At 55.6% G+C, this 24,262-nt stretch overlaps 2 protein-coding genes across 2 annotated transcripts; both read left to right on the top strand.

Annotated features, from left to right (window-relative positions):
- Positions 1–4,256: 4,256 nt before the first annotated feature.
- Hes5 (hes family bHLH transcription factor 5) lies at positions 4,257–4,933 on the top strand. Its single transcript, XM_038332297.1, has 3 exons — positions 4,257–4,310; positions 4,397–4,562; positions 4,653–4,933. The coding sequence occupies exons 1-3, from the start codon at positions 4,257–4,259 to the stop codon at positions 4,931–4,933; spliced, it is 501 nt and encodes a 166-aa protein (XP_038188225.1).
- A 2,303-nt stretch (positions 4,934–7,236) lies between these two features.
- Positions 7,237–22,131, top strand: Pank4 (pantothenate kinase 4 (inactive)). Its single transcript, XM_038333219.1, has 19 exons — positions 7,237–7,366; positions 11,952–12,034; positions 12,412–12,626; positions 12,894–13,077; positions 13,295–13,387; positions 13,720–13,873; positions 14,257–14,438; positions 14,953–15,034; positions 15,263–15,363; positions 17,250–17,405; positions 17,835–17,947; positions 18,060–18,147; positions 18,729–18,880; positions 19,560–19,615; positions 19,793–19,842; positions 20,332–20,436; positions 20,877–20,977; positions 21,098–21,166; positions 21,687–22,131. Exons 1-19 carry the CDS (start codon positions 7,243–7,245, stop codon positions 21,898–21,900), a joined length of 2,322 nt encoding a protein of 773 aa, XP_038189147.1. The 5' UTR covers positions 7,237–7,242; the 3' UTR covers positions 21,901–22,131.
- Positions 22,132–24,262: the final 2,131 nt, after the last annotated feature.

Here is a 24,262-nt window from a genome sequence, read left to right as displayed (position 1 = left end):
AGGTCAGTTCACAAGTACAAGAGGGGTGACTGGGGGGTGGACGCCTCCAAGTCTACACTGGGAAAGGCTGGCAAACTGCATTGTGAGCGTCTGGCAGTTCTGAGGACACACAAGGTGAGCTGAGCCATGGTCACATGCCTTGGCGAGCCTCTTGACCTCTGTTCGCGTGAACTGAAGGCAGACACTCTTTCTCACTGCTGGTCTACGTCCAGTGTCCCATGCCCCGCATTTCACAGGTGAGCTCTTAGTCACACGTGGGCCACACGCACCCCCGCTGCAGATCCTGCCTGGAGCATGAAGGAGAGCCCACCCCTCCTGGCCCCCAAGGCAGACTCAGCAACCACTGAGTGCTCCTCTGTCTCCCAGGGCCGGCTCCTCCTTGCAGAAGGCTGGATGGAAGGAACACAGGGCTCAGCAGCATATGACAACCCTGCTGGGGTCACAACTTGAAGGGACTCTGTGCCCACAATCCCACATAAGATCACTTCCTTGCCCCAGTTCCCAGCCAAGTGGCTTTTTGTACTCCCAGGCTCCATGAGGGCTTCTGAGATCAGTGGGAATAAGAGGCTGCCCCTTCCCTTTCCCGGGACATCCTGATTCCAGAGCCACCCCAACCCCTCATCTCATCCCCGCAGATGCTTCGGGAACCGGGGTCAGCAAGATGGGGATGCTGGCACTCCTGACACCCAACATTCCCCGGCAGTATTGCTGCCACACAATCATGACTGTCTCTTCTCTAGACAGCTTCCCAGTTGTGCCCAAAGATACATAACATAAAAATCCACCCACTTCCAACTGCTATTCACGCGTGTTAAATATACTCACGATGTTGTGCAGCTGCCACCAGCACTTATGTTCCTCTTCCCAAGCTAGAACTGTCCCCGTGAAACACTGCCACCCCATCTTCTTCCCACCCTAGCTCTACTTTCTGACCGTGATTTCACAAGCCTGGGTTCCTCCTGTAATTGGAGTCGTGCAGAACAGACTCAACGTTCACCTGTGCTGTGTACAGATGAGCGGTCTCCCACTCTACAGACATTTTGCCTGTTTATCTGCTCGCTGGTCTATGAATACTTGGGTGGCCTTGGCTCCTTGGTTACTGTCAGTCACAGCTGTGGGCACCAGTATGAGCACATTTGCATCTGCTTTTAACTTTTCGAGCATAGACACAGAAGCAGAATTTCTGAACTACAAAATAATTTCATTAAATTTTGTTGGCCCTCCAAACTGTTTTATCAGAGTGCTGTACCCCATCCAAAACTGAGTCCTCCTTCAGAGACTGGGGGCAGAGTATCGCCCTGCAGCCTCCCCAAGGCCCTTCCTCATCCAGGGAGTTTCTCAGTCAGCTTATGAAGAAGAGATTGGATTTGTGACTTTAAGCATAACCGTGGCAACTCAGTTTGCAGCCCCCCCCCCCATCTACAAAATAGTGTGATTACTCAATGGAAGGGCTTTGCCAACTCCAGACTGTATTCCATTTCATCTACTGCCCTTTTCCCCAGACTTACTGAACTCTCATGTGGGGAACTCAGGAAGGTGTATGAAGGGAGACTTGGGGAAGGGCACCCCATCCTGCCCCAAGCTACTGTGGAGGCAGCGGATCCTTCCACCCCCTCCCCCAGCTCACAGTGCTTCTGCAGGCAAAGCCCGCCAGCCAGAGGCAGCCTCCACCCCTCCCCCATGTGAGCTACTCAAGTCCGACGGTGTGAGCCAGGAGCCCAGCGAGTTTCCCACACTTTGGCCCCATTCACAGTGTTAAACGGCCCACAAAGGCCAGGCGTGTGCCTCAGAGGCCGCCCGGGCTGCCATCTGGCCCGCACTCGGGGAGGCAACCGGCCTTTCATCCGGCTGCGGTTTAACACCATTCATTTCATATTTCCCACAACTGAAAATTGGATCAAAGCTGCTCGGGTTGGGGGGGGAGGTGGCCCTCCCCATGGCCCACCCACTACCCTCACTCCTAGTCGGCCACTCTCCTAACCCGCCACGGGTGGGCGGGCGGTTGGGGTGGGATGGAGGTTGGACCACATCTCCTGGCACGCGTCTCATTTGGGTGAGAAGCTGGTTCAGGGGAGGGTACGGGGAGTACAGAGCACCAGCCTTAGCCAACTGCCCCCACCAAAGCCTGGGGGAGCAAAGTCTGGGTCTGGATGACCCCCAGATCAGAGTACAGTCTTGTATCCTTGCTGCCAGCAGCAGCCAGGTGGAAATGGTGAGGGCTCATAGGGCTCAGACCCTGCTCCCAGTTGGTGGGTTCCGGGCTCTCCCCGGGTCTGTTTGCATTCCCTCAGCCCTCTGCTGATCACCTGGTTGCTCCTGGGCCCTGGATTGACAGGACATATGGAACAGGCTCACAGGTGTCCAGGTCATCCTGCTCTCTCCACCCCCAGGGAGCCCAGATCCATAGCATGGCTAAATTTGACTACCATATGGCATGAACCTCTTTCAGGCTGCAAACAACGCTCCCCCGAGCACCATCGGGACTCCCTCTCCTTTGTGGTTTGTGGAGACTGCTTGCCACAGGTCCTTAGGACTGCAGGACCAGAGGCCTAGGCATGCAAGTCTGAGCCTCCCCCCTTCCTCTACATCAAATAAACACCGCAGAGAGAAGCCTCCAGCTCGGGGTGAGGGGTGTGGGATGTGGGAGGTGACTCTACCTACCTGTGTACCTATATCTCGCTATGGACAGGCCATTCTGAGCTGTCTCAGAAGCCATCCCCACTATCCCAGATGGTTCCATCCACGGTAACCAGCAATTCCTCGGCCTAGGCCTGGCAAACACAGCAGTCGGTCATTGTCATGGCAGGAAGATATTTCCTGAGTGGACCTTAGTGAAGGCCCTTTGATTCCTGAGCTCAGTCAGATACGGCTGACATCCATCTAGAGAAGCTGGTTTCAGCTCTGGCTGCAGTGTTCTGATGCCAGCCGCCTACTTGGACCTGACTAGGTCTTAGGCTGCCTCAGGAGGAGGAAGAAATGGCCTCATCCCCTCCCTTGGTCCCTGGAGACTATCAGAGAAATAGTACAGGTTCCAGGTGGCACTCCCTAAGAGTCTAGGGTGGGACTAGTCAAGTTACCTGGCCAGACACCACTATTATAAGTTCCTCCAAAGGGGACCAACTATGCTGGCACAACATTCATGGAGGGTCTTATTATCAGTTCTGCCACCTAGTACCCACCCCCACAAAATGCTGAGCAAAACAGGAATACACACACACACACACACACACACACACACACACACACACACGAGGGGGGGCTGTTAGAGGAGTTAGGGGCAGCCAAGGAGCCATGCAGGAGTAGGGATCACAGGCAAGTGAAGGAGGCATGATTCCCCTACTCAGAGAACTATGCATAGTGGTACTCAAGTCCACACAGGGTGGAGAGAAGGCCCCGATGGCACCGGCTGGCCCAAGAGCAGTCCGGACACCCTGTGAGTGCGGACTTCATACTAGGCATTATCCAAAGCAAATTCAGGTGGTATGCTTGGCAGGCTGCACACCCAGCCAATTCTAGCTCTGCAGAAGTCACTCTCCCAAGTGACAGTTTGGGGACTGACAATAAAAACTAGTAACGCTGATCCTAAGTGCCTGAGTCCCTCCCTCATCCACTACCTGTGGACAGTGTGACAGGCAACACCTGTTTGGGAGAGTGTGGCCCACTTCAACACACTCTCCCTGTGGGCAACAGGTTCCAAATGGGGAGGGAGCCCACCCGTGCCCACCCTCTGGAAGCGGCTGTCTGTTAATTGTAAGGCTCCTTTTTCTGCGCCTGTGGCCTCTGCCAGCCAGCGGTGGGGAGCCGCTGGGGAGTGGGAGGGAAGAAGGGAGAGAATGGGGGAGGGGGCGCTCCTTCCTGCCCTCCCCACCTCCCCGCGGCCTGGGAAAAGGCAGCATATTGAGGCGCGGGGCTCTCAGCATCAGGCCCCGGGATGCTAATGAGGGCGAGCGCGTTCCCACAGCCCGGACATTGTGCCGCGCGGCCCACCTGCTCCTCGGGGAGCGACCATTGTGCCCGCGCCAATTCACAGGCAATTTAGCGTGCGCTAATGGGCCGGCGCCTTTGTGCGGCCGGCGCCGCCATTGGCCGCTGAGTGTGGGAACGGCCGCGGCGCCCGGACCCCAGGCGCCGAGCCGCCGCCCGCGCCTATATAGGGCTGGCGCACGGGGGTCGGGGCCGCGCCAGCCCGGGACGCCTGGCTTTGCCCGTTCCGCTCCTCTCCGCTCCGCTCGCCAATCTCCTCCTGAGCGCCAGGCATGGCCCCAAGTACCGTGGCGGTAGAGATGCTCAGTCCCAAGGAGAAAAACAGAGTAAGTGCCACTCGCCCAGCGCGCAGCGTCTGGTTCCCCCGGGGCCTCGGGTCTCAGCCGCTCACCTGACGCCTCTCCTCCCGCAGCTGCGGAAGCCGGTGGTGGAGAAGATGCGTCGGGACCGCATCAACAGCAGCATAGAGCAGCTGAAGCTGCTGCTGGAGCAGGAGTTCGCGCGGCACCAGCCAAACTCCAAGTTGGAGAAGGCCGACATCCTGGAGATGGCTGTCAGCTACCTGAAGCACAGCAAAGGTGAGCCACGCGTCTGCGCCCGCCTCCCGCTCCCCGCCGGTGTCGCTTCCACCGCGCGCACCCCACTCATGCCGCCCCGTCTCTCCGCAGCCTTCGCCGCGGCTGCCGGCCCCAAGAGCCTGCACCAGGACTACAGCGAGGGCTACTCGTGGTGTCTGCAAGAGGCCGTGCAGTTCCTGACCCTGCATGCCGCCAGCGACACGCAGATGAAGCTGCTGTACCACTTCCAGCGGCCCCCTGCGCCCACCGCACCTACCAAGGAGCCCCCGGCCCCGGGCACTGCGCCCCACCCCACGCGCTCCCCGGCTAAGGCCGCTGCCGCCGTCGCCACTTCTCGACAACCCGCCTGTGGCCTCTGGCGGCCCTGGTGACCCCGCGGCCAACGGATGACTGGAGCGAACCAGAGGACAGAGGAGCCGGTTCCTCTTGTTCCTCTCCGTGTAGGGAAGGCCTTCCCCAGTGGCAGTTCAGCCCCAGGTTGACCGCAACCTTCTTCCGAAGGCTCCCTCCCCCAGGCTGGCTGGCCAGCAGGAGGGTCATTCTTAGAGAATGTATGTGCAGAGTTTTCATTTGGGGATAATCAGGGTCCACCCTCTGCCGTGTGTCCGACCCCATGGGGTTGTTTTGTGTTTGTTTGCATTTCAGCAAGTGACTTCTGGGAAGTTCCCGGTCACCGGGGGTTCTATGATATTTGTAGAGTCAGGGGTTGGTTTATCGGTGCCCCAGCCTGTAGAGGACTTTCTTCAGGGCCCCTTGCTGCCGGGCAAGCACCCTGCAGGTGGGCTGTGCCCTGGGCACACTTGCCTTTTGTGAAGGCGGAACTGCAGGCTTTTCCTCATAGGAAAGCACTCAGCCTGCGTGGGCATAGGGCCCGTGGGACCTCACCTGAAGGTCCATGTGGCCTTGGCTGTCTGATGCACGCTCATAGTGGGCTGTCTGGGAGGGTGGGGTCTCCACGATGATCCTTAAAGGATTCCTCTGTGTGGGTGGGTGCATGTGGGCACGATTTTGTACTTAGAATTTGAACTCTTGGTCACGTGGGAAACCATGGACTGCTCTGAAGGCTTCTAATAAAACATCAAGCCCACTATATCTGTGCCTCTTGTCTGTCCTTGGCAGCCATAAGGGTGGCCTGCCCCAAACAGGGGTCGGGGGTGGGGGGTTGCTGGTGGTCGTCTAACAGAGAAAGGGAAGACAAGAGGCAGGAGGAGAAAGAGAGAGGGGCTGGCAGAGCTGCTGGTGCTCTCGCTGAAAACAAGACCTTGGTGGGCTGCCACCGACTTTTACTGTGGGGGGGAGGCAGCCGAGTAACCATAGGTCCTTTGCTCTGTCCACTGAGATGGAAACTGAAGGCCGCAGTGGATCCCTTGACGAAGCAAAAAGAGGCTCGGCTGCGTCAAACCCAAGAAAGTGTCCCAGCAGCTGCTTCCTTTAGTGCAGCTGAGTAGCTAATTCATAAATTTTCTCCCACAAGATGACTGACTAGGGTCAAGGCTGGCCCATTCTATTCAGGCCATGAACCTGGTAGGGATGGTTCATTGCCTCAGACAGGGTACTTACTCTGAGGCAGGCTACAGGACGACAGCCAGATTCACAGTGTCCAGGTGCCCCGTGGCGCAGGAAGTGGGAAGGAGCTGGATGTGTCCACATGCCTTCTGAATGACAAGTCACAGATGTGGGCCCTGCCAGCAGTCATCTGCCGGTGGCCCCCTGAAGTCTCTGCTGAGCCCCTAGATGTAGTGAGCAACGACAGAAAATCTCCATCTCCACCCATTTTGCTTACCACGGGATCAGGAGCACATCTATGACCAGGGAGGAGGCCACTCCCTTCGTGGGTGTCCTTCTAAAGGCAGGGTAGGCATACCCCACTGACAGGGACTGAGTTGCTGGGCCATCTTGCTCTTGGAAGGAGCCCTGTCACTGTGCAGGGGGCTCTCCATTCAGAGTGTGCCCATCCTGTTGGCAGGCACATACAGAACACGGTTACCTCCTCCCTGAATCAGTCCAGATAAGTGGCAGCTGTGCTGTGCATTGCCTAAACCCTGTGCTCCTGTGCAGGAGACTGCAGACAGAACCTGAGAGCAAGATACTAAGTTACGTGGCGGGCCTCTTGGAGGACACAATGCTGTCAAGGGCCTTAAGTCAGCAGGAACTACAGATCACCTCCACTCTGGAACCCTGCCCCCTCTTCCAGGGATCCTTCCCTCCTTTTGCCAAACTTTCTGCAGATTGCCTTTAAAAGTGTCCATCTTTCCCAGCTGCAGACTCATGACCCTCTGTCCTCTACCCCAAATCACTTTCCCCATGGTTGGGCACTCCTGAGTGTTGGGTCCTTAAAACTACTCCAGTTTACGTGGAAGTTTGAAGGTCCCATGTCTGTGGGAAATCAGGCAACCTCACAGCAGGAGGGCGCCGGACTCAGGCACAAGTTAGCACCCAGACAGCTCAGCGACAGAACAATATCCCAGAAGCTTTGTATTAGTAGTCTGGAGAATAACAGCACTCCTTTCCACAACCCTGGCCTCTGGGACACTTGTCTGGGACCGTCGAGAGGCCTGGTCTCCAGTACAGGCGGAGGGGGCGGGATTACATTAGCATAATTTATGCACGCGGTCGTTTAGCAGTCAATTATATGCGCATATATCTCCATGGCTGATGAGGCTGGCCAGGCACTTTCAAAATGGCGGAGCGTGGAGCAAGTGGCGGCGGGAGTGGCGGGGACAGTCTGGACAAGAGCATCACGCTGCCCCCCGACGAGATCTTCCGCAACCTGGAGAACGCCAAGCGCTTCGCCATTGATATAGGTAGCCACGGTCCGGGTACTCGAGCGGGCGGCCAGAACAGTGGGCATAGGCGGCCAGCGGGGGCGGCGGGAAGGACGAAGGGCGGAGGCGCGGGCCATGCGCACAGCCTCACGGGTCGCCGCGCAACCTCTTGGGACTTGTAGTGTGTGCAGAGCCAAGGTGCGGGATCGAGCCGGCTGCAGGACTTCAGCTCCCGGTAGGCGCTGCGCGGTTGGAGCGGGGCATGTCGGGCTTCGTAGTCCTCGTGGCGCCGGCCGATTGTGAGGGCTCGGTGGAGGGACGGGCGGGGCGGGTAGCCTCGGAGGTCCTAGTCTACTCAGATCCCCTAGGGTTTGGCTGCGCACCGCTTCGCGGCACAGTCCGCCGGACCTCCCACTTCCCAGACAGCGATCGAGACGTGGGGTTCGGGCACTCGTGCACTGGGTGTAAAGCTCCCAGCGTGTTCCGTGGGTTTGGGCGCCTTCACTACCTCCTACGTGCGCCTCCTCCTGCGTGCCTGGTGGTTGACCTCACTGCCGACCAGCAACCGGCCGGCCTTAGACCCTTTTCCTTGTGGGCTACCTCATACCTCCCAACAAAGAGATTCTGTCATCCTTGTGTGCAGGTGTGGAGACCAAGCTCTGGGATCGATCGATTCGTAGATAGCAGAGCCAGGATGGGTGCCGGCCAATCCCCTGTTGTGCATCCTGTTACTGGGGAGTTTTGCCCGTGTTCCCCTTGATGCCAGCGTGGTCAATGAGGCCCACACAGCAGAGCAGCATTTGCTGTCTCGGACTTAACTCCGTGAATGAATGGGTGTGCTGCTGGCTCCTAGCCTCCTTGAAAAGTCTGGATCATTAAACGACTTGATGATTCTCGTTACTTCTGGAATATTGAATATGTTCTCTACCCTCATGCTTTTGGGTTGTCTCTCTGAGGTGCCCTTTCTTGGAATGGGAAGTGGATGTGAAAGTAAAGATGGCCTGTCTGAGCTCCCACTTTTATCAAGGGCTCAGGAGGGTTGGTGATGGGGAAGTAGGCAGTAGAAAAGATTCAAGTAACCCCTGAGATAACTTGGTGACTGACTGACTGGGTATTGGGCTGAAAGTGATGATCTCACAGGCCCAGCAGAGGGGACTGTCCGCAGCCAGACCTCTCCAAAAGTCCCAAGGCAGCTGTCCCCAGGCTTCTGAAACCTTCTCTCCAGGGCTGGGTCTTGTTCTTTGTCCTGTGGTCTTACACTTGTTTGTTGGGAAGAAAAATTTAGTAAATATGTCTGAAAAGCAGTTGAAGTTGATTGCAAACATCATCTGTCAGTTGAGAAAATAGGGTTCACCTTGGATAATGTATGTGGCTCCCCGAGACCATCCAACCAGAAGCCACAAAGCATGCACTGTAGTGAAGGGCTCCCTCCAAACTGAGGTCTTGAGGTCAGACACAGACTACCTTGCAGAAGGACACTGCAGGGGTATGTTCAGTGTTGGTTTTTGTCTCCTCTCTGTGAAGGCTTCCACTAGCCTGGGTCTTGGGTCAGAGCTTGGAAGGACATGCTTACTGTTCCTGAGGACAAACTTTTTTTTTCTCCCTGTAGCTGATGGGAGATCACAACTCAGGAACTCAGGATGGGGTCAACAACTCAGGCACCTACAAAACAACATGCTTGCTGGCAGTGTTGTTTAAAAATAGACTTCTCCTGTTTCCTCTTTCTGTGTCTCTGGATCGAGGAAGCCTCCGCTGATCTGTGTTCATGGCGAGCTCTTCCTTTCTTGGATGGGGACATTCATGTCAACTAGGTTGATTCAGTCCTGGAAACACGGGCAGTAGGGAGGGTCCCTGAGGGGCACACAGGCAGGGAGAGGCTCCAGGGAGTAAATGCTGGGCTGCCTGCCCTTCCTTGGTTCTGTGGTGTGCATGTGAAAGTCAGAGGACAGCTTGGTGGAATTCAGTTCTCTCCATCCACCTCATGGGCCCTGGGATCAAATTCAAGTCATACTTGACAGCAAGCACCTTTATCTAATTGTCTCGCCGGCCTCGCTATAATTTCTAATGAGTTCCTTAAAGTACTTTTCCATCAGCTTGCACAGTCTTGTCTTTTCAGAAACAGTGCATCCTCAGAGGTGAATGAGACAGGCGTAGAGAAGCAGACAAGCCTGAGTACAGGCTGGGATTGAGGGCAAGAAAGAGGGATCAGGAGGCTTAGGACTATGGCCAGGGATGAGATTAAGCTCATGATACACTCATTAAACCAAACTAGCAAGGCTGCATTATGGTCATTCTTGGTTGCACGGGACAGGCTGCATTATGGTCATTCTTGGTTGCACGGGACAGGCTGCATTGTTTTAGTCTCACCAAGGGGAGAGCTCTGACCCCAAAGCACTCTGGTTGTACATGTGTATAAATTTGAGTATCTGCTCCCTTGTAGTCCATTAAGTATTTTCTCATGAAAACAAACACTTGGAAATAACTCAGCCATTTCTCTGCTGCTGAGGAACCTGTGCCTTGTTTCTGTCCGGCCTGTGAGGCGCAGCTGCAGTGGGGTGCTGAGGCTCCCGTTTCCCCCACGTGTCCGTGTCCTTTGAAGGCCTGTGAATCTGCAGCTACAGACTGGAAAGTGCCTTTTCTGCCTGCAGGGGCTTGTCCTTGGCATTGCCTTCCCTGGACCTTTGGGCAGCTTTTCCTGGAGTGTGTGCCTCAATTGGAGAGCACAGGGGGCTGGCTGTGGGCAGTGTTCCATGGGTGGCAGGCTCTGTGAGGATGCCAGGAGCCTGCCTGGCTCCAGGTGTGCTGATAGATGCATGCCTTCAATCCCATCACTTGGGAAGCAAAGGCACATGGATTTCTAGCGATTTGCGACCAGCTCAGGCTACATAGTGAGTTCCAAGCCAGCCAAGGCTACATAGTGAGACCCTGTCTCAAAAAACAATAGGACTGGCCAGGAGGTGGTGGTGCTCTCCCTTAATCCCAGCACTCAGGAGACAGAAGCAGGAGAATATCTGTGAGTTAGAGACAAGTCTGGTCTACGATGTGAGTTCCAGGGCAGTCAGGACTTCACAGAGAAACCCTGTCTCAGAAAAACAAAAAACAACAACAAAAACAAAAACCCACAATAGAACTGAAGAAAAGGATGAACACTAAAGAACACTGACTGTTCTTCAGAGGACCCAGATTGAATTCCCAGCACCTATTTGGTGGCTAACAGCCATCTGTAACTCCACTTACAAGGGGATCTGATGCCGTCCTCTGGCCTCCACAGACACTGCATGGACTTGGTGTTCAGGCATTTATGTAGGGAAGATATCCATACACAGAATAAAAATAAACCCTCAGATTAAAAAAATTATATAAAAATAAAATCTTTAAAAGCAACAAGCCAGAGTTGGGTCCTGTGGAGGCCTTTGACTTCCTTTGGCTACTTCTGAGGCTCGGGCTGCTCCATCAGCTCGGGCCTGAACGCAGTGTGGGGCAGCACTCTCTGACCCTCAGTCCCTGTGTAGATAAACCCTACCTGTTGACTCTGTGTCTGCCCTGATTTGCTAAGGGGAGAGGCCACATGTGGTTTGGTCAGTTTTGGGGTCTGCACTGCTTTCGGTGTTGGAGCTCGGACCTGGACCCCACATGGGAAGGTGAATGCTCCCATGAGCTCCAGCCCAGCCCTCTTTATCTTGTGACTGTCACATGTCTACACACCTAGATAAAATCTGTGAATCACAAAGAAAAGGAGTACGTATTTGTCTTTCTGAGGCTACCTTAATTCACTTAATATGACTTCCCTGCAATGGCATGACTTCATTCTTCTGACGGCTGGGAAAGAATTCCACATACAGGTATACCACATCTTCATCCAGTCCTCTCTTCCTCAGCCCACATTTTATGTTTTATTGTGAGGCGGTCTCGCTAAGCTGCCTGGGCTGACCTGACACTTGTGCCTGCTTCTGCCTCCAGTCAGCTGGGGTTGCAGGTCTGCCCTGCCAGGCCGTGTAACTGAGTGTCTGGGGGGAGGGTGGGAGTTAGGGGACACTCAGGCTGCCTCTTGGGCACCATCTGCCTTCTGTCCCTCGTTGGCCTGAGCTTTACAAGCAGGCAGACGAGTTGGCCAGTGAACCCCAAGAATTTGTCTTTTCCCCCCATTTTGTCATCACTGGGATTACGAGCATTTATTACCACCCCATTGGGTTCTGGGGCTCTGAACTCAGCCCCTCACAGTTGCAGGGTTAATGCTCTATCAACCGGACCTCTCTCTAGCCCCTGGAAACAAAATTTTCTTAAAAACTGGCAACAGCTAAGTGTACTTGGAGGCAGCAGGTTGGCTCCATTTCTGCTTTGTGAGTGTGGGGAGGGAAACCGTGAACAGATTACTTAAGAATCTGGGGGTAGGGTAGAAGAGATGCTACGTCATGGTGGCTTATATCCTTTTCCTCTCTCCTGTGCCCACAGGGATTCTGAGTTCACACAACACTCAGTACCTTGTCCACACAGACTTGGGTGCTCAAGGAAGAGGCTGTTTGCTGACACATCAGAGTGCCCTCAGGGAGCTTATAGGAGGTGGATCTCAAGGTCTCCTTTGACCCATTCTGAATTTTGCCTGGTTTGTGTCTTCCCCTTGTAGGTGGATCACTGACCAAGTTGGCATACTATTCTACTGTACAGCACAAGGTGGCCAAAGTGAGGTCTTTTGACCACCCAGGAAAGGTAAGCCTCACGGGGGGGGGGGGGGGGGGGGGTAACGCAGGTGCACCAGGGGATCTAGACAGGCTGGCTGCTTCCCTCTGGCCTTTGTCCCCTACTGTGTACACATATTAACACCGTGGTCCTAGAGTTGATTGTTCTTCCCTGACTCCTTGTATGTTGTCTCTCCTTCCTGGGAATGCCTTTCCTTCTCCTGCTCCTGTGTCCTTCTCTGAGGGTCTTGGGTATCTAGGCCTCCTTCCTTCCTTTGCTTTCTCTGCCTTGGCCCAAGCTAACATCAAGTATTTTGTGTATCTCAGTTGAGTGAATTCCTACTGTGCTGGGGCAGGGTGCCCAGGACTGTGTGGATTCTTGAGTCTTAAAGACTCAACTCTTTCCAGGACGTAGAACAAGAACATGAGCCACCCTATGAGATCTCAGTTCAGGAGGAGATCACAGCTCGCCTGCATTTCATCAAATTTGAGAATACCTACATGGAAGCTTGTCTGGACTTCATCAGAGACCACCTAGTCAACACTGAGACCAAGGTCATCCAGGCCACAGGGGGTGGGGCCTACAAGTTCAAGGACCTCATTGAGGAGAAGCTGCGCCTGAAGTAAGTGGTAACCTTACCTGTGGTACTTGTGGTGTGCTGGGAAGCCCTGGACTCCTGTGCAGACCGTGGTGCTGTGTGTGTGTGTGTGTGTGTGTGTGTGTGTGTGTGTGTGCTGTCTTGGTGCGGTTGCTAGCTGCAAACCTGTCAAGAGCGGAAGCTGAAGCTTGGCCATGCTGGAGACCTTGTAGGTACAGTCTGGCTGTTCTGCACCGTCTCTTGGCAAGTGCACCAGTGCTGATTCTTACAACTGTGCTCCCTCCTTCGCAGGGTGGACAAGGAAGATGTCATGACCTGCTTGATTAAGGGGTGCAACTTCGTGCTGAAGAACATCCCACATGAGGCCTTCATGTACCAGAAAGATTCAGACCCAGAGTTCCGATTTCAGACAAACCACCCCAACATTTTCCCCTACCTCCTCGTCAACATTGGCTCTGGAGTCTCCATTGTGAAAGTAAGAGTCCACAGAAGGACAGGTGAATGACCCAGCCCCTGTTAGCTGTGGGTAGTGCCATGGGTCGCTACCTTCACTGAACATAGGAACAGGTCTGAGCCGTTGTTGGCGTGACATCAGTGCCTCCCAGGGATCACTCAGAAGAGGATGACAGGAACTCCTGGGGAGGCTGTGTGGTCTGTACCCCATGCCTGATGTGTCTGCCCTCCTTCCCCAGGTGGAGACCGAGGACCGGTTTGAGTGGATTGGTGGAAGCTCCATTGGAGGAGGCACCTTCTGGGGGCTGGGGGCTCTGCTCACCAAAACAAAGGTATCCTCTTTAGAACCTCTGCTCTGTGGCCCTTAGACAGTCCCTGCTACATGTTTGTAGAAGCTGTTCCCAAGCCTTTATCCTGGCTTGAGCGCCAGGTCTTAGAGCCCTGAGACCGAGCTATTTATATTCTGAAGGACAGTGGCTCTGAGCTGCTGGAATTCTGCCAGCTCAGTGGTCAGGAGTCCAGCTTGCCGGCCCCTGCCCTTACCCCATGTACTGAGAGAGGGCCATTCATATCCGACCTGGCTGGCTTCTCTTTGGTGTCCAGAGTGGTGAAGGTCCCCCAGCTGCTAGGCCCCTCACTACCCTGCTCTGCTCTACCTCCACAGAAGTTTGATGAGCTACTGCAGCTGGCCTCCAGAGGCCGGCATGCCAACGTTGACATGTTGGTACAGGACATCTATGGCGGGGCCCATCAGACCCTGGGGCTGAGCGGCAATCTCATCGCAAGCAGTTTTGGAAAGTCAGCCACTGCCGACAGAGGTACCTGCCAGGATCTGCCCTTCATGGTGACAAAGGCATGGCCAGCTTCAGTGCCCAGGGCATCACTCTGCCCACTAGTGTGGAGAGACAAATCTCACAGATTCCCCGAGACTGTCCTTGCTGGGCCTCTAGGGCTCACGCCCTCCACATCCTGTTCTGGCTCATTAGAATGTTGCCAGATAACTTCCTCAGCCTTTGTTTCCAGGGAAGTACAAGCTAGGAAATGCAGTTAGGATATTTTTTTTCCTCTTGAAAAGAACGCCTCATTCGTCCAGAACTGAGTCTCGCCTCACATCCCAGAGCTCTGTGCCCCTCACCCTCTAGCGTCTGCTGCCCGGAGAACTCACATCACACCCTGGATTCTGTTTTCATTTCCCTCTCAGAGTTCTCCAAAGAAGACATGGCCAAGAGCCTGCTGCACATGATCAGCAATGACATTGGACAGCTCGCCTGTCTCTACGCCAAGCTTCACGGCTTGGACAGGGTCTACTTTGGGGGCTTCTTCATCCGGGGCCACCCTGTGACCATGCGCACCATCACCTACAGCATTAACTTCTTCTCCAAGGTGACTGTAGCCAGTTTCCTGTCCCTGGGCGCCGGTGTGGGCTCAGCTCATTCCAGCTGCTCCAGTATACTCCGTAAAGGCCCCCAGTGGCGGCGACATGCCGACCAGAACTCATTTTGCACCCAAGGGGCACGTGTGAGGCTCTGGGATGGGGCACAGCCACAGTTCCTTGCCACCAGTCTCCTTGGGAAGATAAGTGTCCGCAGGCAGATGGCCTTCCCACTGGCCAGTTTGGCATTCTGTACATTGAGTGTAAGCCTGATAGTGAAGGCCATTCAGGGACTGTCCTTTAGTGATTACACATGTGGGCCTGAGGTGTCCGGGGTAGTGGCAAACCCGAGCAACCTTGTGTAGTCAGGCTTCCCCTCAGGTTCCTCAGCCACCGGGCTACCCTGTGGCATACAGGTACCATCTGTTGGCAGGGTGTTGGGCAGCCTTGCAGAGGTTTGTGTGATGGGTCCAGAATGGCTCTTACTGGACACTGACCAGTTCCCTGTGGGCTTGGCTGGGGCAGGGCGAAGTCCAGGCACTCTTCCTGAGACACGAAGGCTACCTGGGAGCCATCGGGGCGTTTTTAAAAGGAGCCGAGCAAGACAGTGAGTAGAGTCAGTGGCAGGCTGTGCAGGGAGCGGCCTGTGCCCCGGATTGGGGTATCTGGGTGGGAGAGTGGGGGCAGGGGGTGGGGCATGAGGTTTGAGGAAGACCCAGAAAGGGGTAATCCCTTAGCGTGTAATAGACCAATGATTTTATCCCTTTTCCTCCTCTACTTTCCCCTTTGAATCAAGGGCGAGGCTGACACGGTGACCAGCTTCTCGTTTTTCCAGATCCTAACCAGTACAGCTGGGGTGAGAACTACGCAGCCAGCTCCGGGCTGATGAGCACGTCGCCCGAGCTGTGCCCGACACAGCGGGCAAGGAGCGGCACAGTGAGTAGCAGGCCCTTCCGGAGCAGCCTGCCCAGCCGTCTCCGCTGTGGCCTCTCACCACACAGACTGGTTTTGTGTTGATAGCAAGTTAGACTTGAGGGCAGGAAGCACTGAGGTTTCCAGAGCTCTTGGGAGCCTCAGAGGCCTGGTGGCCTGTTTGGTTTGCAACAAAAGTGGAGAATAGGCCTGCCCTTGGTGATAGGCCTGCCCTTGGTCTGAGCTCACTGCCAGCGGCTTTACATTTCTTGGGTAGGAGACTCGTTAGCACATGCCTAGTTAGTGTCATCTTGATGAGGGCTCCTGACAGGCGTTCTCAGGTCAGATGCCCACTCTGGTGTAGCGGCCATCTGCCAACTGGCTACGGACCTTTGTAACTCAGATGCCGTACACATCTGGGAAAGAGCAGTTGGAATAAAAGCATTCACTAGAAGCATGAAGTGAGCCACACCCGCAGGACAAGGTTGCCAGCACTGTGGCGGAAACCAGCTTTTCATGGTGGACACAGCCTCCCTTGGTAGTGAGCCCAGGCCTCTCCAGTGAGAGCGCTCTCCCTGTCCCCTGTACCCTTGTCGGTGGGCCAGGCCAGGAGGGCACTGCTGCTCAGATGGAGATCTTCCAGCCTTGGTTCTTAGCTCATCAAATGGCTTTGTTGAGGCCTGCTGCATGGATTCTGAGATGGAGGGAGGCAGCAGCAATCAAAGCCGTCCTGTCTGTACTGAAGGGTGGTTCCTGCTGCCCTCAGCAGAGCGTGGCAGGGTGAATGGTGCTTGCCCAGCTCTGCGCCACACCTGGGGTCTGCATAGCCCATGCCGAAGTAACGTGTCTGACGTGCAGGTGCCGAGCAGTCCTTTGAGGCTTAAATTGCCAAGAGTGACCTAACTAAGGTTTGAGATCCGCCAGGAAAGCCAACAGAGGCCTTGGCAATGCCCAGACCTGCAGAATGGGAAACTTGTAGCGAGAGCCTGGAGTGCCATGGGTCCTCGTGTGTGAACAGCACAGAGGCTGGGGCACTTGGTGGCTCGGGAATTGTATGTGTTCCCAGGTTCGCAAGCTTTGGTTCCTATGGTTCCGTCCAAGTTGAGTCTTAACCTAGAGTTCATGTGCAGTCACTGCTGTTGGAATTCCCTGGCGAATGGGTTTGAGTTCAAGGGTGTGATGCGGCTGGTAGTGACTTGAGGTCAGAAAGAGGTGGCCTTGGAGCAGAGGTCACGCTTAGGCTGACTCTGTCTCTTGATAGTTTCTCTGGGCCTAGAGCTGCTGCTGGGCATGCTCACCTCGCTGCTATCTGCACGCTGACTCAGCTTCTCTCAGCTTAAAATAGACAGTGCCCGTGGGGCAAGCGATGGTTCCAGAAACACTCATGGGCTTGGCACCCATGGCTATGGGGTATGTGTGGCCGCTAACGTAGCTGGTCTTACTGATTGCATCTCGGGCCAGTATGTGAGGAACGGCCCTGGAAGGCTTTGCAGACAGCAAATCAGGAGCACAGGACAGAGGCCAAGGCACGTGCCAGCACGAGTCTGCCAGAACTCATGCAAACAGATCTGAGTCACAAGGCCATTGGGCACCGAGCAGCAGGAGCGGGGCTTGTGGAGAACCTAGAGATGCAACTCAAAACAGCATCCGGTGTCAGAGCAGCCGGAGGGTGGGGCAGCCTAGGAACCACACGCTGCTGTGGAACTAAGGGTGACCAGGGGCTGTTGATTCAGGAGGAGGGCGGGAGCTGGTCTGCAGCTTTTAAGAGTAGACCCACTCCACTGCCAAGCAGTGCGCTGGATCTAGGAAGTCTGGTGGTGGCTGCAAGAGGAGGCCCAGAGATGAGGCAGGTGGGATAAAGTCGGACCTTCCTTCAGGATCGTGATCTTTCCACCAACTTCTTGTCCTAGTTTGACCTGCTGGAGATGGACCGGCTAGAGAGGCCCCTGGTCAACCTGCCCCTCCTTCTGGACCCATCTTCCTATGTCCCTGACACCGTGGACCTCACCGACGATGCCCTGGCCCGCCAATACTGGCTTACCTGCTTTGAGGAGGCCTTGGATGGGGTGAGGCTCAAGACTCAGCAAGTGGCCCATGGGCCTCTGGGGCACCTGGGCTGCTCCAGGGCTTAGTTGGCTCCATCCCTCTGAGGGCCAGCAGGGAAGAAGGCAGAAGAGGGAAGGGACATTTTCCAGAGGCCATGTGGTCTTAGTAAGGAAAATAGTTCTGTCTCAGGTAGGGTATATTGGGGTGAGGCCACGATTCAGGGAAGCCTTTTCTATAGTAAGGCCCTGCAGTCTGTTCCCAAAGCCCCAGGGGGTGCTTAGCAAGGATGGTGTCTTTAAAAGCTGAAACATCAGACAGGGCTGTCCCCGTTATTGCCATAGAGACTGGTCTTAGCTGTGCAGGTATGCTTCAGCACAGCTGGGTGTGCCTACCCTCGGGCTGTGCCCAGGTGCAGTGCAGAGCTTATTTGGCCCCTCTGCTGCTGGCAGGTGGTGAAGCGAGCTGTGGCCAGCCAGCCAGAGTCCATCGACGCAGCTGAGAGGGCGGAGAAGTTCCGGCAGAAGTATTGGAGCAAATTGCAGACACTGCGGCACCAGCCCTTGTGAGTCCCGTGATGCGGTGCGGTCTCTTCTGGCTGTGTGGGGTCTCGCTGGGCTCTCCTGGGCTCTGTGAGACCTGTCTTCAGCCACACTCCCTCCTGGTTTTGTTCGCAGTGCCTACGGGACACTGACTGTGCGCAGCCTGTTGGACACGAGAGAGCACTGCTTGAATGAGTTCAACTTCCCAGATCCCTACTCCAAGGTGAGCTCCTCAGGCTGCAAGCAGGGCGCAGAGGACTCGGTAGCATTCTGTTGTGCCCGGATCAGGAAGCCTGAGCCCATACTGGCTGGTTCTCAGTGGACAGCTCTAGTCAGGAGCTGGGGTGCAGCCACTGTAGCTCCATGTGTCAGCACCCCTCAGATCCTCTGGCTAGAAGCTGTGGGCCCCCTCTTTCCCTGCTGTTGGGCATCTTGTCCCTTCTCCACATACCCGTGCACAGTAGCGTCTGGGGGTGTGTATCCTCTGCCCTCCCCTTGTGTGCCAAAGTGCTGCTCTGCCTCAACCAATGCAATGTAGTCCTGAGGACTGCCCCAAATCAGTAAGTAACAACCAGGGGGTCAGCCCCGAGTGGTACCTCGTGGTACCTCGTAGGAGCATGACGGCAAGTGTCCCTATCACCTCCCTGGTATTAGTGTTTGCATCCTTAGTGAGCCTCCTTTGTGTGGAGTTCCCTGTGGAGTTGGAGACTCCATAGAAGCTACAAAGAGTGGTAATGGCCCGTCTCCAGGACCCGCCTCCAGGGCGAACACCAATAAAGCAGTGCTTGTGTGTCTTTCCCACAGGTGAAGCAGAAAGAAAATGGCCTAGCGCTAAAGTGCTTTCAGAGTGTGACACGCTCGCTGGACTCTCTAGGCTGGGAAGAGCGGCAGCTGGCCCTGGTGAAGGGGCTGTTAGCTGGGAATGTCTTCGACTGGGGAGCCAAGGCCGTGTCTGAGTAGGTATCAGGCCTGTTCAGCTAGACCCTTCCTTCTCTCCCTGGGGCGGCTCAGAAACACTTTCCTCTGTGACTGAAGTATGTCATCCTGCCACCAGGCTGTCTAGACCCATACCCATCATGTTCTGGGCAGGCCCATATCATAGTGGGGTGGATTTGGACTCTAGGCTGACATTCTCGGGGTAAAAGTCCAAATCTATAGTCACTAAATTCTGTAAGGACAGATGATACTTAGTGTCTGATGTAACCAAGGGATCTTACAAAGATGTTGGCACCAACTGAAGGCTAGGAGGAGCATTGAACAACTGTAGAGTTGCTGTCTCCATGGTAATTTACTCCAGGCCTGCGCCTCTCTGGTGACCATGCTACCTGGCTGCCTCCCCCTCCTCACAGCTGCCCCTTTGAGACACAGGCCCCAGTGTGTGGTGGCAGGGTAGCCGAGGCTGCCAGGGATAGGGGGAGCTGGCTCCAGTGCTCTGAGCAGGTCTGAACTATTATACTCCACTGAAGAGTTCTGTTCATATCTGCAGTCTGCTCTGCCCCAAGCTGGGCTGGCCGCTGAGTGGAGATGCCGCCAGTTCAGCACAGCGCAGCTGGGAGACACCTCACCATGTTGTTTTGGGCTGGAATGCTTGCTTTGTGTTTTTTGCTTCATTTTAATTTTCTCTTCTCTACACAGTGTCCTTGAATCAGACCCCCAGTTTGGGTTTGAAGAAGCAAAGAGAAAATTGCAAGGTATGGACACCGTGGGTGCTTTGGTCCCTGTGTGGGTAGGTGGTTGACCCTGGAGAAGTTAGGCAGTGGGGCAGGAGTAACCATGTGGGTGTAGGGTGAGAGAGCCCAGCCCTTGTGGAAACAAGCCATTGACACTGAGCCTCAGCTTCCCTGACTGGAGTTCCTGTCTCCTCACAGAACGGCCCTGGCTTGTGGATTCCTACACCAAGTGGCTCCAGAGGTTAAAGGTACGTAAGGTGCTTCTGCTTCTGCCCTTGGGGGTTGGAACACAGAGTCTGGACCTGGCCAAGAAGGGTGGCCACCAGAGGCACTGGGCTTATTGTGAGGTGGGTGTAGCAGCCCCTGCCCCCCCTTCAGTGGCCCTGGGACACAGGTATAGCCTGTGGCTCACCAATTAGAGCTCACAAGCCCTCAGCTGAGAATCTAGGCTCAGGTGTGACTCAGTAAAAGAACAATTGCTCGGCATAAATGAGGTTCTGGGCTCCATCCCCAGCACCACAGGCGAAAAAGATGCCCCCACTCCCTGCATGGTCCCCTGCAGTGACCACTGCCTGGGTCACCTGGTCTTGGGACAAACTGCCCTGCCCCCATCACCTGCCGTGAGACCTGTGCCTGGACCCAGCCCCTGCAGGGGTTTGTGGGGTGTAGAGGACAGTGGGGTGTGAATCGCTTGAGTGCACCTGTTCCCAACTGAACGTCCTGGTTTTGTCTTACAGGGGCCCCCTCATAAATGTGCCTTAATTTTCGCAGATAACAGTGGGATAGACGTCATTCTGGGAGTCTTCCCCTTTGTCAGGGAGCTACTCTGTAGAGGGACAGAGGTGAGTGAGAAGGCCGGGTGGGTGGGACCCTTCCCCTGGGCTTCGCTGTTGGTGGGGTTGGCGTTGCTGTGGGCTTCTGGCTGTGGTCAGAGCTCCTACGTTTGTGGCAGGTGAGTGCAGGTGAGACCAGGGAGTACTTGGGCCTGTGGGTGTGGGCTGTAGATTAAAGCCTGGGCTCTCTCTGCTTCATGTTTCCTGGAAAGGCATTTACCAGAGACTTGGGCATACATGAGAGGTTGTCCTGATCCAGAAGGCAGGCCAAGGATGGGATAAGAGGCAACAGAGCGTGCTCTGAGCACAGCCCTGCCTCTCTAAGAAGCCACAGAGCCCTGAGATTCTTTGGGGTCCTGCTGCCCAGTTGGCTGCTACTTGGAATCTGCCAGGGACAGCTTGGTGAGTTTTGGCCCAAGTTCTAAAGAGCTGCTGCCCCCTCACCATAGGTCATCTTGGCATGCAACTCAGGCCCTGCCCTGAACGATGTCACCTACAGTGAGTCCCTCATTGTGGCAGAACGCATTGCGGCCATGGACCCCATCGTCTGGTAGGTTCTGGCTGCCCATGCTGAGCCAGGCAGTTGGTGGGCCTAAGAGGGTCCCAGAGATATTACAAAGAAGGGTTGGGACAGGGCTTTTCTGGGCCTGACTGCATGGTTTCCCCGCAGCTCCGCACTCAGAGAAGACAGGCTGCTGCTGGTGCAGACCGGTTCCAGCTCCCCGTGCCTGGATCTCAGGTAACCCGGCCCTGCTCTCCTCTGCTAGGCACCGTGGTGCTGCCTGCCCTAAATATGACCGATGCAGTAGCCACTCCTTCCTGTGGCCCCGTAGGGCAGACGGGCAACTGCCCTAAATATGACCGGTGCAGTAGCCACTCCTTCCTGTGGCCCCGTAGGGCAGACGGGCAACTGGCCCAGGCTTCAGGCACCCTCCTGTAGCAGGGGCTCTGCCCCGTCGTTCCCACAGGCAGCTTTTTTCCTTTCACCGTGTGGGTTCTGTGGATGAAACTCGAGTCATCAGGCTGATAAAAGGTGCCTGAACCCACTGAGCCCTCCCTTCAGTGCTTTCTGCAAAGAATTAGACTGTAGTAGACAAAGGACATGTCAGAAATGCAGGCCTTGGGGGAGCCAGGCAGTGCTGGAAGGGTGGGCTTGGTTGCCACCTCCAAGGGAACAGGGTTGGTGTTCACCAGGGGGTGCTCAGAGCAGGCTATGTCCAGCCCCTTGCCCAACCTTGCTGCCACCTTCTTCCCTGAAGCCGCCTAGACAAGGGGCTGGCCGTGCTGGTGCGGGAGCGTGGTGCGGACCTGGTGGTCATCGAGGGAATGGGTCGTGCCATCCACACCAACTACCATGCATTGCTGCGCTGCGAGAGCCTCAAGCTGGCAGTGGTGAAGAACGCCTGGCTGGCAGAGCGGCTAGGGGGCCAGCTCTTCAGTGTCATCTTCAAATACGAGGTTCCCACCGAGTGACACGCCCACTGCCAGACCTGCCTGCCTGTCCCTCGTCAGGAATATGATTTACTGTGAGGAGCCTACGTTGCACCGGAGTATTGACACTGTGCTTCTGACTGACAGCACGTGCACCAGGGCCACCCAACCTAGCATTTGTCCTGTGGGACACTGGTGTTGGAATGTATTTAACTGTTAAATAATCTTTTATATATATATATATATACATATATATATAAATATATAAATACACATGTATTCATCTGGTGGGAAGCGGTGCCTGGCACAACAGGTCTCCCAGAGACCAGATCCACTTTCTGTGTGCTGCTGAGAAAAAGTCCATATCCCCAGTGGTCTGTGGCGGCCCCAGATGACTACCTCTGTCACCTCTGGAGCTACCGAGTGCTGAACTGCCAGGCCTATTACATCGCCTCCTTGGGTCCCAGTGTTTCTGCCATTCCTGTTTCTCGACTCAGAAGGAGCAAATACCAGTGTCTGACAACCCGGCTCCTAGGAGCACACGAGCTGCTAAGCTGCTCTCCTGTTTCAAGAGCTGCTGGAGAGGAAGCTTTGACATGAAGGACCCTCAAGGGTTCTTGGTGGGAGCTGGGCAGAGCCCAGCATCCTATATGGGTTTTGCTGTTGTGGCTTTGAGTTCAGTCCCCAGGGCTGGGCACCTGGGAGTGCTGCATTGTGCGGTGCCACAGGTGGACCTGAGGCTCTTGGGCTCTGTACTTAATTGACTTGACCAGAGGGGTGGGTGTGCAGCCACAAACAGCCATGCATTAAGGATGTGTGGTGGAGCCATGTATGTGTTCCCGGGGCTGCACAGGTACAGGAGTGGAGCCTTGGGCTTCAGTTCTCTTGGTATCTGAGCTGTGGGAAAGACCGAAGAGGCCAACACCAGCTCCACTGGGTCCCCCCAGGTGGAAAGAAACGGCAGCCAAGAGGCTCGGCCAGGTGCTTATCACCAGCTGAGGGTTCCCTTTCATGGTGGTGGCCGCTCTGCCTTCTGCCTCTTCTCCACTAAGACCACCAGCATCCAGCCTTCTCAGTTCTGGGCCCGTGCCTAGATCCAGGTCCTCTGGACTTACCCCACTCCTTCTCCTTGCCCTCGGAGGTTTTCGGAGGCCATTTCAGGCCCTACCTGATGTCTCTGTGACCTTCCCTGGATGTTGACTTGTGTGGTGACAATGACACCTCCCGTCCCCTGTCCCTCCCCCTCCCTCCCCCGTGTACCAGCCATTATGCCATGCCAGTAGATGAGTGCTTTCCAACAGACAGCCACCAGGGGGCAGCAGGCACCACAAAAGCAACATCCTGGAGTTCTGAGTCCAGGGCCCGCTTCCCCAAGGTCCAGCCTAGCCCAGGGCCTCAAATCATCAGCCCAGGTACCAGCAGGCCCCAAGCCAGGCATCTAATGTCAGGAGTCCCCATTCACAAATTGGGGTATTCTCCTTGGTCCCCGGATGGGGACGCCCTCCCTGCTAGGGTAGGCTTCCTGCTTTCCTTGAACTCCAGGCAGGCAGGCCCCGCTGCCCAAACTGGAAAGATCCTCAATCCCAGTCCCACCTTAGCGGGACTCCAGGTCCAACATGAGGCTGGGTTACACGGCCCTCGGGCCTCCCATCTGCCTTGGCTGGGCCCTCAGAAGGGAAGAGATAGGATGATCTGTCTCTGATCAGGCTCTGAACGTAAGTACTGCCTGGGGCCTGCCTGTGTCCCCACCTCAACTGCTCACTATGGGGTGGGGACCAGCCTGTAGCCAGATAGTTGTCATCCCACAGCCTGTCCTGTCTGCACCTCCCTCGTCTGTTAGCCAGAGTGGAGTCTGCTCCCTGAATGAGACCACACCCATGGCCCTGGGTCTGTGGCTCTGTTTGCATATATATGTTGCCCCGTGACACGCCAGTCACCAGGCTGGCAGAGCAGTTCTTCAGACTGAACCCTCTCACTGGCCTTGGGCGGGCAATGCACTCGGGCCAGTGCCCACATGCCCAGTGTGCAGCAGCTTAAGGAGAGTTTGACACAAGCCCTGCCCGTGGCAGGAGAAGAGTGAGGGCAGAGTAGTCCTCCCCAGAGGTATAACCTTCCTGGCAGGGCTCGGTGGAGCTCTCTCGGCCAGCAGTGGGTTTAAAGGCCCCAGGAGAAGCCAAGGCCTCACGCGGCAGCACCACAGCTCTCCTGAAGTCATTGTCTTACACCCCCAGGGGCACAGCACCCACAGCAGGGGGACTTTGGCTTGGAGCTTGAGCGTGCTCCCTTGAGGGGGTTACCCAAGTAGACAGGTAGACGGAGCTGCTGCAGCCGCAGGGAGTGGCCTGGAAGGAAGGGTGCAAGGTGAGCCCACGCAGAACAGGCCTGATGCATTTATTGGAGTTGT

Source organism: Arvicola amphibius, chromosome 6 (genome assembly GCF_903992535.2).
Source record: "Arvicola amphibius chromosome 6, mArvAmp1.2, whole genome shotgun sequence".
Lineage (NCBI taxonomy): Eukaryota > Metazoa > Chordata > Mammalia > Rodentia > Cricetidae > Arvicola > Arvicola amphibius.
Note: the sequence above shows the minus strand (reverse complement) of the source record. Positions and strands in the feature narration are given on the sequence as shown.

What these genes read in the sequence shown, in the direction of transcription:
- Hes5 (XM_038332297.1), top strand. Translation starts at nt 4,257, where the DNA reads ATGGCCCCAAGTACCGTGGCGGTAGAGATGCTCAGTCCCAAGGAGAAA. An exon ending in GTCCCAAGGAGAAAAACAGA is followed by an intron (nt 4,311 to 4,396) that starts GTAAGTGCCACT and finishes CTCCTCCCGCAG; the next exon opens with CTGCGGAAGCCGGTGGTGGA. An exon ending in CTACCTGAAGCACAGCAAAG is followed by an intron (nt 4,563 to 4,652) that starts GTGAGCCACGCG and finishes GTCTCTCCGCAG; the next exon opens with CCTTCGCCGCGGCTGCCGGC.
- Pank4 (XM_038333219.1), top strand. Translation starts at nt 7,243, where the DNA reads ATGGCGGAGCGTGGAGCAAGTGGCGGCGGGAGTGGCGGGGACAGTCTG. An exon ending in GAGGAGAAGCTGCGCCTGAA is followed by an intron (nt 12,627 to 12,893) that starts GTAAGTGGTAAC and finishes CCTCCTTCGCAG; the next exon opens with GGTGGACAAGGAAGATGTCA. An exon ending in GCATTAACTTCTTCTCCAAG is followed by an intron (nt 14,439 to 14,952) that starts GTGACTGTAGCC and finishes TGGCTGGGGCAG; the next exon opens with GGCGAAGTCCAGGCACTCTT.